The sequence below is a fragment of the Pelmatolapia mariae genome, linkage group LG18 (genome assembly GCF_036321145.2).
Source record: "Pelmatolapia mariae isolate MD_Pm_ZW linkage group LG18, Pm_UMD_F_2, whole genome shotgun sequence".
Taxonomy (NCBI): domain Eukaryota; kingdom Metazoa; phylum Chordata; class Actinopteri; order Cichliformes; family Cichlidae; genus Pelmatolapia; species Pelmatolapia mariae.
Genome location: NC_086243.1, coordinates 27,625,361 through 27,638,579, shown reverse-complemented (window position 1 = coordinate 27,638,579; position 13,219 = coordinate 27,625,361). Strand labels below are relative to the sequence as shown.

General features: G+C 42.2%; 1 protein-coding gene across 2 annotated transcripts in view; it reads right to left on the bottom strand.

Annotated features, from left to right (window-relative positions):
- The window catches only part of LOC134616535 (zinc finger E-box-binding homeobox 1-like), a 70,516-nt gene extending 57,636 nt beyond the window's left edge, over positions 1-12,880 (bottom strand). The window contains exon 1 of one of the 2 annotated variants that reach the window (XM_063461396.1): positions 12,309-12,880. In XM_063461396.1, the coding sequence (XP_063317466.1) occupies positions 12,309-12,366 (58 nt within the window). In that variant the 5' untranslated portion in view covers positions 12,367-12,880. Of the gene's footprint in view, positions 1-10,740; positions 10,993-12,308 lie in introns of those variants that run through there. The other variant, XM_063461397.1, reaches the window with a different exon arrangement.
- Between the last annotated feature and the right edge of the window lie 339 nt (positions 12,881-13,219).

Sequence of the window (13,219 nt, the reverse complement as noted above, 5' to 3'; positions counted from 1 at the left end):
ACCTGTAGTTTTTTATGAATTAATATTCAACCATGAAACTAGACAACAGCTGCTGCTGAATTTCTGAATCAATTTGATCAATAAAATGTCAAAAATTACTATCCTGTGAAACAAAGAAAAGCCTTACAGCTGAGCAGCTGAATATGCTCCATGTTAACCAACTGATGAACAAATTGTTTCAGCTCTACATCTACACGAGGATATGAAATACAAAACATTTCAGCTGCTGCTGCCTGGGACACAAATGAGGGACACAAAATCACACTATAAGCACCGTTTGATTAAAAACTACTATCGCCAAATGTCCTCATCAAGTGTGGATGCTACACGAAGATATTCATGGCTTTTTTTTCTTGTCCATGTTTATTCTCTGTTCATTCCTGTAGCGCTCATTTCTGCTCCTGAAGGGTCAGAAATGACACAAATGTTGTTGTGATTTAGCGCTATATAATTAAATTGAATTGAATTTAACTGATTGCATCTGGAGAGAGTTACTACTGGTTAAGCTGATCAAAAAAGCCCCTTAATGTTAAAAAGTGTCTTTGGTGACAACCTTCAATCCTAAACCTAAATATATATATTTGAAAGTATTTTTACTCACTTCTATTCCAGAAGGTCGAACCAGGAAATATTTTGCACTTTTATCAACCATTCGATGACTCATTTTTGCATTTTTTTTTATTTTTTGTTTTTTCATCAGTCCGTTAAAACGATGACTACCACAACTGGTATGCTAGTGGAAAATCCCCTTGCTTTTATTTTGATCCTCGACATGACTTAGTCTCCTCCTGATGAATTCCAGTTTTGGACTACACCTGGTGATGACAGTTCTTCTTTTGCTCTGACGAGCCAGGGAAGGGTCGCTCTTACCAGAAACGGCTGGAGGTGGCTAGCTGCTTCACGTGATACCACACCAAGCTCACCAAGGCTTCAAAGTAGCACAAAAAAAAATAGCAGCTGCGGTCCAAGAGTGTGGAATTACAGTGTGCCTGCGTGACGAGAGGAAGCTCATTATATTCCTCAATTATATTTGTCACAAAGCACTTGGAGATTAAGACACAAACACTGCTACTGCCAGGAATAGAATTCAAATCTGTGCAAAACTGTCACAGAGTCGCCATAGGCTGAGTCGCTATCATGGCGTGATTCAATAACAGCAGCAAAAACACATATTCAAATAAAATGCTTGCAGAGTATGACTTTCAGATACTGCTGACACCCTGCCAAGAACCACTGTGGAGTGCTAATGTGGTTATTGTCACAGCTTCGGTACAAACGTGTTGCTTCTTGCCTACAGCCCATCAAAACCAGTGCGATCTTCTCACGCAGCAAGCCACCTCAATTACGGCAGCGTCACCTCCAGCTCCATCGGCCCTTCATCCTTCCAGTCTGGGAGTAATTCATGAGGGCTGTGTGGCCTCCATTAGCACTCCTCCGCAGGGACGGGACAGACTCTAAAGCACAGCATTCAGGGAGCACACAGGGGCCCCGCACTTTACCCTAACAGCTTCATCAACCCTCCATCCCTAGAGCCTCACACATACACACACACACACTCTCTGGAGGGCCCAATTAGCAGCCATCACCTGTAATTCAATAACAACACTCCCTTTCTTTCAGCCACTCCAGCTTTCTCTTTCTCCCGACTGTGAATTTGCTTGCATAATTTAAAAAGAACGGCGCTTAATGTTCTCCTGCATCAACAAACTAATCTAAATCTACAATGACAGTCTAATAGATTTGAATAGACTTTCAGATCGTGTGTGCAAGCGAGGTGCGTTCCACCTTCTGGCGTTCACTTTCACAAGTTTCATGCATCATCCTGCTGGCTCCACGGACAGCAAATCAAGCCCACGGGATACGGAACAGATGAGAGACAGAGTTCACAATCCACATCTCTAATCAAATCCTCTGTTCTCTCCTAACTTATTCAGCTTCCATCCCTCCTATGTGGCAAGTGAAGGAAGGGAGTGAACCCCACAATAAAGAGTAGCTTAACCACAAAAACTACAGGCAACAGAACCAATGAAAGATGTGTCCTGCAAGCAACTTCTTTTGTCCCAACAACAGATCAAAACCAAAGTCTTTTCAGTTTAAATGACACAAAAAGAGACATTTTCATTCTGGATTTGAGAAGTCTAAACTGTCAAATGCATTTTTGTTACAAAAAGAAAACAAATATGAGTGTTTTAGTTTCCAATTAACTTTCTGTTGATCGAGCAGACATGTGTTATATCAATAAACCTAAAAACACCCATTTCTACAAGAAGACTCAAAAATATGAGTCAACACAGGAGACTTAGGCCTATATTTCTAAGATTTGAAAAGTTAAGTAAAACATTTCAAAAAGATCGGTCATCATCTACACCAGGGATTTGTGTTATCAGTCAGGGAGATGAGTACAGAGCATCCAGGTATACTAACAGCTGCAGAATACAGTATACAAATATGACTCCCACGGTGTTCCCTTTAAAGACAAAACAATCTCAAATAAAAATCAAGCAGCAGTGTGAAAGGTGAGAATAAATCGCTCAGCTGTGCCTCCAATCTCTTCTCCAATCTTTCTTCCAGTCCCAGCAGCAGGACAGGTAGGACTGCTGAGACACTCCTCTGAGTCTCAGGAGTGTCTTTAATGAGTCAGGCCGTTCCTAACCCACCTGTCCACTGCTCTTGATTTATGTCTCCTGAGACCAGAGGTGCTGCCAGGACGTCGCCCTCCTACTCCTACAGTTATTTTTTTATAGTGTTTTCTTTTTTTGGTTTGGATGGAAGTGGCTTACTATGAAGAATGAAAACATAAATGGAATTAATCACAGTGACGTCAGACAGAAAGTAAAAAAATACTTACATTTGCTCTCAAATAAGCAAAGAAACACAAAGCGAAGCACATTTCAGATGCAAGAACTAAAGAATATGGTGTCTGAAAGGTTACTGTCAGACAGAACTAAAAACTTTAAAGTAGTTTATTTTGCAGAATATGTATTTTTTCCACTTCTGGAGGGGAGATACATAATGCAAATCTGGCATTACAAAACCTGATTCATTGGTGTATGTCTAATGTTTAGTCAGCTGACCAGCTCATTACTCAAACAGTCACTACAGCTCAGCTTGCTGCTATGACTCAGTGGTAGTAAGAGAAGAAAAACTCAGAAGTGAACTTAGGTTTTATTTTTTTAATGATTCCACTGCTGTGCACTTTACTGCACTTTAGTTTCTTAATTTCCACTTTTACTCTGCTCTCAGCTCTGCGTGCATTTTTTGCACAAGCCTCCCCACACCTGTCGCTTTTTGGTTTACCTTTGAGAAGTGTCCCAATTTTAAACAGCAGTAAATCAAAGCGAGTATAGCCTATCACAGGCAGGTGGCACTCCACTTCAGTGACCAGCACACGCAAAAATTACAAATCAGCTTAATCTCTACTGTACCCTCGGCTGCGGATCGGCACTTTGCCTGGAGGCGGCGTTCACTGATTTCCTCTGTTCTCCTTTTCCGCCGGCAGAAGAAGAAAAGAGAATGGAGGATGGCAGGGTATGCAAATTGTACCACCGCCAAAGGAGAAGGAGAGGAGTTTCCCACCGGCTGAGTGCGAAACGAGTGCTCCCCCTCTCCCACTCGCACAGGACTTTGAATGGGACTCTTTCTTTTGAACACACTTGCCTGTGCGCACACACACACACACACACACACACACACATACACACAAACATAACCCACAAAATCTCACAAAAGAGTCAATGCATTAAATATCTGAGTGCATTAAAGCGCTCTTATAAATGAACATGTATGCATTATTTTAAGGCGGTGGTCAGCAGCAGCAGAAGGCAAGGTGTCTTTCACAGATCGGCCTCCCTCCCACCGTACAGATTAAAGTCTTAGCTGCTAGGGGAACCTCTCGAATGCATGAATATTCAGGTGGCAGAAAGGGAACGAAAAAAAGGCAACAGCAAAGCGTGTTAATTGTGAAAACGGGTTAGACCACCTGTAAGAAGTTTGGCAGTTCCTCCGAGATTTTATGCACTGGTGGCGCTGGAGGTAATTTTCAGTTCTGGTTCCACATTTGGCTTTGTTTAGAGCGTAGGTGGCAGAGAGCAAACTTTGTCTTCAAAACATCGATTTTTAACAGCGCTGTAAAGTCAGAAGGATTTGGCCTAACTATAATCTTATTTTAATATGACACGGCAGAAAATGAGCTTTCTGGTGCCTCTCAAAACATTTTGTTTTCCAGGAAGAATAATGACTACAGTCTTGCTTTTTCAAATGTCTCAATATAAAAGCCTCCTCAACACATTATCATCAATACTGTTTCTCAGAGAGGATTTTGAGATAAGATTTCAGCAGCATGGAGCACAGGATGACTGAAAGGAATATAGAATCTGCTAAAGTAAATGCAGCTTTTACAGTAGCAACTAACAGAACGAAGGTATTATTTAGTGCTAATGCAGAAACGCCGTGGCACTGATGACGGACACGTACAAAACAACATGTTTTAATGGACAAAGACGTCATCACATCTTGAAGTGAGCTCTTTCAAAATGACATTAATACAGTAAACAGGCACAGTTTAGTTTTCACAGCCTTTTCTTTGACTACTTCCTTGTAATCTTCATGCAGAACAGAAAGAAATTAACACCGAAACTCTGAGCATCCTCATTCTGGTCACTGCCGCGCAGTTTCTCTCAGCATACGGCCTCTTGTACTGTACCTTCTGCTGTAACACGGCTTGAGGGCTGCTCCACTGACCTCTGACCTCACTGTGAAGGACACGGAATCTGCCTGCATCTTTTTTTTTAATATTTATTTAGACAACTCTGCTCTTTGCAGCCTGAATGACACAATTAGTTGGTCTAAGTTTCATGTTAAATCAGAGGGCGCCGCACCATTTCCTTTTCACCTTGACTAAAAATAAATTCTCACGTTGAGTGTTCACGAGCTGCAGGGGCAAAGCGCTCACACCTGCATGACAACAGGCACGGCTGGGCTGGGTCATGTTTTTAGTCATCTGTCAAGCCAGCACAGCTAATAAGTTGATTGTGATTGTTGCTGCTATATTTGGTTTACCTCAGAGCCTTCACACATGTACAGTAAGGCAACATGAATGCGACGCATCAAAAGAAGCTGCTACAAAAGAAAATGTTTCTTATGTTGGTCGCACACAAATGTAGAGGATGAGGTAATAACGTCCGCTGAAAGGTGGAGAAGCTGCTCTGCTTTTCGATAAGGTCGTGGTGCACTACTTCAACAGATTTCTGTGTTGACTTTACAAATCTAAGTGGAGCACATGAGTCACTGCTGGATATCTATCAAAAAGGACTCATGTTTTATTAACCAGATCACGGAGACAGCATTCAAAACTATCAGCTTTCCAATACTTTCTCTGTTTGGGCCATTCGTTCAAATATAGTATCTGATCAGCTTTTAAATGTGCATAAAATGTGAATACAACCAAAGCAATAATTGTAACAGTGACTTGAAATGAAGCAAACTGACAGTATAGCTATCAAATACCTGACTGTGTTACTTTTTTGTTGTTGTTTGATTGTTTTTCATTTACCAATTCAAATAAAGAGCTACGTTCAGCAGCTCTCTTGTTCAGAAAGGTTCACCAAAGATGGTAACTCCAAATGATTTGGCAGCTTTTAGTCCCGAAGTCTTTCATGATGTGATTTGTGTTTCCTCCTGCTGACGGTGATAAACTCATCTACGTATTCATATTTAACTTTGATGTTTACATTTGTTACCAACAGATACACCATATAAACTTCAACTTAATAAACTGTCTGACTCTTTTATCTGATTTAAAGCTAACACTACAGAAACACTGTACGATTCAGAAAGCTTAAAAGCTTAAACAGCCATTCAAATCTAATACATACGCCTCGATTAGGCCACATTGAGTCGGCTGCCTTCACTTTCCGTGCCTGATCTGTCAAGGTGCCTTTATCAGCACACGTCATCTAATTGAAGCAACAGCATTCAGCGAGAACCGCTGATGTTCCCTCACAGGCACTTTGTTAATGCATGTAAATCCAAACAAGCAAGTCTGTGCTGTCATGCAAAGCCTGGAGGAAAGTAGCAGCTTCCCACCTTGATGCTAACATCCCCACAATACACAATGCACACACACAGAGCTCAATTAGTCACAGCAGCAGCATCAGTTAGCCCTGATGCACCTCCCCCTCCGGACCATAAAAAGCGATAGGGAGGGGCTAAAGCTGAGCGGCTAAAGACATCCTGTAGTGCTTTGTCATTCCATAGCCCCATTTGTGCAAAGGAAACACACACACACACACAGCTTCAGGCTTTTTAGCACAAGGAGAAAGTAACTTCAATGATCACTAGCCATAGATCAATTAACAGCTAATGTTGACCACAACCACTTCTAATACCAGTCAGACCACTTCCCTCTGAAGCGCTCATCTCCCTCACAAATAGCAGAGGCGGCTGTGCGAATGAGTGTTCACATAACGCTCAAGTAATATTAAAAATAATAGCCTTACATGCAACAACTGCTTTGGCTAGAGCATGTCCAGATAAAAAATACAGGATAGCATTACAGAAACAACTTGGATTTTGTGTAATTCCATTTGCTAAATGCAATTATAAGCCATTATAACGTCAATCATTTGATACCCAGCTAATCTAATGAGTGTAACAGGGTGAACCCAGCCAGTGTTAGCTTGCAAATAAATGTTCAGCATTACCTCTGAGGCCTCACATGACTCTGTGGGACTGTGTGAACGACAGCTGCAACTGGAGCACCTGAGGGTGACCTCAAGAATATAGTTCAGACATAAAGATAAAAGAGGCCTATTAAACAGGCTGCCGCTTTTATATGCAACTCATCTTCCCGTAACGAAAGTGTGCGTGCAGCTTTTCTGTGTTGCTTTGCACCAAAAATACAGTCCTGCACAGTGAAATATCAAGCAGTGATTTCAGATAATAAGCTCAATTAAATAGCAGCTATGGTCCTTTTACAATCAGGCGAAGCTTGGTGGTACAACATGCAAGACATTAACAGTGCAATACGGCAACTAGAGAGGAGTGCTCATAAATACGAGGGAGAAGGAAAATGCCATTCATCCGCACATCAAACAACAGCAGCCTGATCAAAGAGGCCCAGCATTCACTGATTCACACCAAGAAATGTCTGTTTTGTTGACCTGATATTAAAGAGCAGTCACTGAGAAGAGTCACTGAAAGCTGTCTGTCACTGCAGCAGCATTGATTCTACTGGCAATGCTCCATGTAATTTCTCCAAATGCACATCTGCCAGTTAAATATTGATTATAACTAAGAATATTTGCATTTGCAGTTGCACAACATCAATTCTAGGGGTACAGCTGAAATCAAAATGGCAACCTAAACAAAAACAACCCCATCAGCAATCACTCCAAGAACAACTCTCACTTCCAGAGTACAGACGGTGGTGACGGCAGAGTCCTGGCTCGCTTTTACGTACAGTATGAGTATCCAAGCCTGGGAGTAGGCCGCTGTGTTTATCCTGTCAAGGTATGTTAACACCAGGCTGCATTCCTGTAGTCCCTAAATTGCAGTGTTAGATTACAGCCCAGCTGAGAGTGCAGCACTTTAAAGGCGCTGGATGACGAAGCCGTGACCAAAGCAGCGGCAGCAACAGGCAGGGCACATGGAGGGCACACACCTGCCATTTACAGTTGTACTGCAGACACTTAGCATGGCAAAAACAACTTCACACTTTAGCTTGAGCTCTTTTTCCTGCATCTGTATTATATACTTAAAAAATAGAAAATATGTTTTATGTGCACTAAATGCACAGATTAACTTCATCTTGGAAAAAAATGAGGGTTACTGGAGGTCTTTGCTTGGCTTGTGCATCGACATGCTCACAGTTGCTGATGCCTGGTGGAAAATCATTTATGTTGAGAGCCAGAGGAAGGCCAGCTCTCTGCCAGCTATCATTAAAACCAGACAGGTTGGGTTTAGTTTGTTTAGATAGGCGAGAACAATGCTATTTGAAGTTGGGTGGCACAATATCACAGCACAGGGACAAGTGGAAATGAGACCCAGTGCTCTTTCAAGCAAACTGCCATGTGGCTTGTTATTAATGGATGAAGGCACAACTCCAGAAAATGACAAAAACCAGACATGAAGATGTTAAACCTGACATTCTGTGCTGCTCATACATAAATAATATGAGCCAAAGACAAATCAAATTATGTAGTTTTTTTATCTTTTGGTTCCTAACTAGCTCCAGAGGAGGCACTGCAGCAAAGAGCACAGTCAATGATTAGCTTAAATTACAAGGTCTGGAAGCAGATCGCTATCATCGCCAACTTGACTTCTATCAGTGACAGATTACCTGCTCCATCTGATAACGATCTGCTAATGTTTTTGTTAAGCGCTCTGGTTCAGTAAAACCTAATTGTCCAAAGTAAAGAAATGCAAAAACTCAAACTGGAGATTTCGAGCACGAGGAAGACAAATGAAGGCATAAATGGGCCCTTAAAACATAAACAAAGCAGATATTAGGCTAATAATGTACAATACAGCTATCAGTGATTTCAGTCATTCTTCTAACGTGTAACTGTAAAATGTGTTATGATTCATTATAAAAACTTAATTAAAGGGAACAAGGCAGACAAGACCCAGGCAAATGTGAGCTGTTAGGAGCAGAGCTATAAACAATTACCTGATTGTTCTACTGACAGAAAATTAATTGAAGAACCATTCTCATATTCTATTAGTTGATTAGGTAATATTATTAATAAAAAGCAAACAGCCTCTATTTCCAGCATCTGAAATGACTGCTTTTGCTTTTTAAGCTTAATCTAGGTTCTCTCTCTACTGTTTGTGGAGCACAGCAATAGGGCTGCAGTAGTATAGAGACTTTGTGCTTTACCAAAAATTGACAGATTGTTATTATTTATAAGCATTTGCTGATCTACAGCATTTAAAAAAAATTAACAAGCTAGTAATGGGACTGGAAAGCTGTAGCAAATTGTTTAATGTGTCAGAAACACACACTTTTCTGGCAGTTGTTTATTGCGAAACAGTGACGTCAAACTTGTGGCAGTGGAGCTTTGGTACACCTGAGTCACACACAATGCTCTGTCCTACTCTGATTCTGTACTAGAATCAGACTAAGTGATAACAAAGCAGTTGCATGGATGCTTAAAATCTACTTGTCTTCCCAAACATAAAGTAGACCGGGACTTAATAAAGCAATCAGAACCCAATCGATCGAATAAATACAACTGATGATGTAAGTGACATCTAATGGATATTCATACCAGACAGAATCTGACAGGTGTATCATCTCCTTGCTTCCTCAAAAACCTGTCCATACATATCTGACCGATCAAAAACGTGCTTCTGTTTTCATTCTTACCTGATGCAATAACTGTAGAATGCCACATATATTTCTGATATGTTCAGAACATAAAAAAAAAACATAAACCACTGCAATTCTACAAAGTCAACAACTTGAAAATGTTATCTGGGGATTAGTGAAATTATAATAAGCATCTTTGGTAAATATGTGATAGTTTATAGGGAAAATATACAAGCATTTAATCACAAAATGAATCTGTATATACCTAATTAAGATGTCATCCTCCTTAATGAGTAAAATCTAAAAGGTGAAATCTAGCTAAAATTACCTAAGCAACCTGAGTTATCACTTGCAAGACCAAAGATGAGGAAGTAATCCAGCTTTATTTAATTATAAAGGGTCCATTTATATGAGTATCAGGTAATGTGAGCATTTTAACGTGATAAAGAAAGAAGCTTTTGGGGGACTTTAGTTGATTAAATCAGCAGCTGGTTGCCACATCACGGTGACGACGACTGGTTGGAGGTCATGGTACATTAGCACAGGCTAATATTTGGTACATCAGCTCTTTTAAAATCGAAGCTGAGGATAAACATTGTGTGTGTCACCTGGATCAAAAGGTAACAGGAAACGAAAAAGAAAACACGCACGTGTAAAGAGGAAGGGTGGAAACGAACCGAAAGGCAGAAGGCGGATGAGTTTCACCTGCAGCACATGAAAGCGCTGCGCACTGAATCACAACACCTTTTGCCATCTTGATTGTGCGCCCCATTACACGGACCGGGATGCGCTCCTTTCACGTTACAGGCTCGTTTCACCTCAAATTTTAGAGGATGTACAGAAATGAGGCGCTAAGAAACATTCCCATCAAGAAACTGTGGCTTAAACGCCGAGATCGCCACGAGAAAATCGGTGAAAATACACCTTTATAGGTGTTGCATCACCTTGCGTACCTGGCTGTCTCCGGTCCAGAAAAAAAGGAGCAACCCCGCCTTCACTGCAGTAATGGTACTGACCGCCATTCCCTTCCGCACACTGCTCGGGAAATTGTATAACGAACTATCAGCACAATGGATGGACACGGGAGGTTTGACGGTGAGCCACATAATCAACACTGTTATCGCACATGGTGAGGAATAGGGGAAGAATAGCCACCTTATGCCCCGCTCATTTTCCAGAGCAGACACACACACACACACACGGAGAGCTGTGGGGTGCACTCGAACAAACGAGGCAACCGGTCCCACAAAAAATACATAAAAGGGGGATAAATCATGTTCAAGTGGGTCAGAAAAACGTGTCGATGACATAAACACCGCGAGAATAAAGAGGGGTTGCTTAAAAAAAGGGGAGACGAGCAACCATGCGAAGCTGGCATGGTGCACACGGTGAGAAGTACCAGAAATAAATATTTAAATAATCACGTCTACCTGCACAAGTTGACATTTGGAGCGGTTTTTCTGGCTCCTCACGACACGCAGAGCTTTTAGGAAACGGCGAGCAGATCCTGTTCCGTGAACGGTCGAGAGCCGCAGGTGTTATTTGTGTTTATTTATAGGCCATTGGTCAGCCCCGTTATCCGCGTTCAGGTAAACATGATGATGATGATGGTGATGATGATGATGATGGCTCCCGTGTAGACGCACAGAGTCACCGTCGTGTCGTCAGCAGGAGGGGGAAAAAAGGTGCTTTCCAGCCCCTCGGCTCACAGACACACCATGCCTCATAACGGTATCCAAAAATATATATATATTTATGGGTTTACTTTTTTTATTGGTGGATACAACGAAAGAGGGGGAGAGTACAGGTAAGGAACTGGCCAATGAGGGAGTCCGGATGTAGGTGGGTGTAATAACGTTAAATTTAGACAGTCCTTTGGAGCCAAACTCTATTTACACTTTCTTTACTTCGTAAAAAGAATGAGATCGTTTTCATAATGAGATATGTGAGATAAATCCCCGCGATCCTGTATAAACACCACTAAGCAGCTAACCGGTAATTACGTATTATTTCCTTTTAATACATAAAAAGCAGCAAAAACAATATATATTTTCAGTATTGTGGCGTGTAAACAAACCCGAATTTACCAGTAAAAGAAGCAAAAGTCGAAAACGTGTAATTGAAGCAATCTGCGGGGGAATCGAGAAAAAGCAAGCCGAATAAGGAGAAAATGCTAAATGAATAAAGGTACGCTGGTTCAAACGGAGACAAAATGCATGCACGCGTGAAAATAAACTCGCGAAACCTACCTACTTCTGCAGAGTAAACAATACAATATACACGCTTACCTTAAGTAAGACAGCATGTGTACTTGCAGTTGGAGCAGGGAGGGGTAAAGTGGACTTGAAATAAACATCCCATGTCTTTGCCATCACCGGAGCAGCACAAAAATAAATAAATAAATAAATAAATAAGTCCCATGAATCCACCACAACAGCGTGATCCACCATCCGGCTATCAAAACAACACCCATAAAGTAAAGTTATCTTCAACGGGGAGCGACCACCAGCTCCGTCAGGGGGGGCCGAGCAAGCAGCAAGTTAGCATGAAACTAACTAACACCGCAACAACCTCGCCCTAAAAGCTCACATCTCAACTACAAGCTGCGCTCAGCGGGCCACGTTGTTATGCGAAAGCCCCGCAACCTGCCGCCAAGTGCTGCAGTCGCTACAAAACTGACCAAAAAAAAAAAAAAAGTGGAGAAAACAAAGAGCAAAGTGGAAAATGCAAACAAGTCTAAAAGCGCTCCCCGGGTTATTCTAGCAGGCAGATAACGGTTCACTCAGTCGGGTTTGCCCCATGCACCGCTAGGCGGAGAGAGAGAAGCCAGCCAGGTATAACGGTACACCACCACACTGGGATATGAACGCACTAATACGGACCAAAACTCCCTGAAATGTGCTCCAACTAACTTCCAAAAGTCCCCAGAAGAGGCGGACAGCTCATCGACAGCCCGCCTGACTCGACCAGCAGCGGTTACGGCGGAGTTTGGACTTACCGCTGCTCCTCCTCGGGTTCGCCTGTTTTCTGCGCTTACACCTGGGGCCATCCGCCATGATCCTCTCGCTGAGTCTGAAACGCAGCGGCTCGCAAGTCACCTCCCTCCCTCCTCCTCCTCCTGTCTCTCCCGCCTCCCCCCACCTCCTCTCTTCCTCACCCCTCCCATCCACTTTACGACATCACCTTCTTCCTCGCAGAAACACCTGGTTTGCGACAGACTGCCCGCTTTTACGGCATCACCTTCTCAAACACCTCAGCACATGGCCCCTCCTACTGGCCGCACATGGGCGAGCTGGGAGCTCAGCTGCTGCTGCTGCTAACACTGCTGCTGTGTCAGAGTGGGTCCTGCTCGCACGCTGGCTGTGCCACCCACCTGACTGCTGAGTGGGAAATCGAAAAGTGTAGCAGTAAGGTGTTTCTCTGCAGGTGGAAGAGTAGAAACGTGGCGACACAGAAGAGCTAAGGGGGGGTGTCAATAAGTCACTGATAAGAAGTGCTGGAGGAACACTGGGAAACATACAAGTCAAAGCCATGAACTAATTAATTAATTAAGAATTCAACTGGGTTTCAGTTCTCACACTTTATCAGCAAAGTGGCAAATTTATTGTTGATTAGTTACAATTGATAGTTACACTGGAGTAGGTGATAATGGAAATACTCAAGTACAAATTAGTACTCAAATAAAGTTCCTGAGTATTTCAAATTCAACTATAGTAGTCAGTGTTATCAGAGACACACAGAAGCCATAATTTACTGTATATTACATTGTTGTGTCATTATAAATAGTCTACAGTGTTGTTGAGGTGAAGCTAATTTACCTTTTTAGTTTTATCTGTAGCAGTGTAGCATGCATGGTGTGTTTTTAAAGCGTGTTCTTAAAGTCCTTAAATAGATGTGATGTGGTTGAAG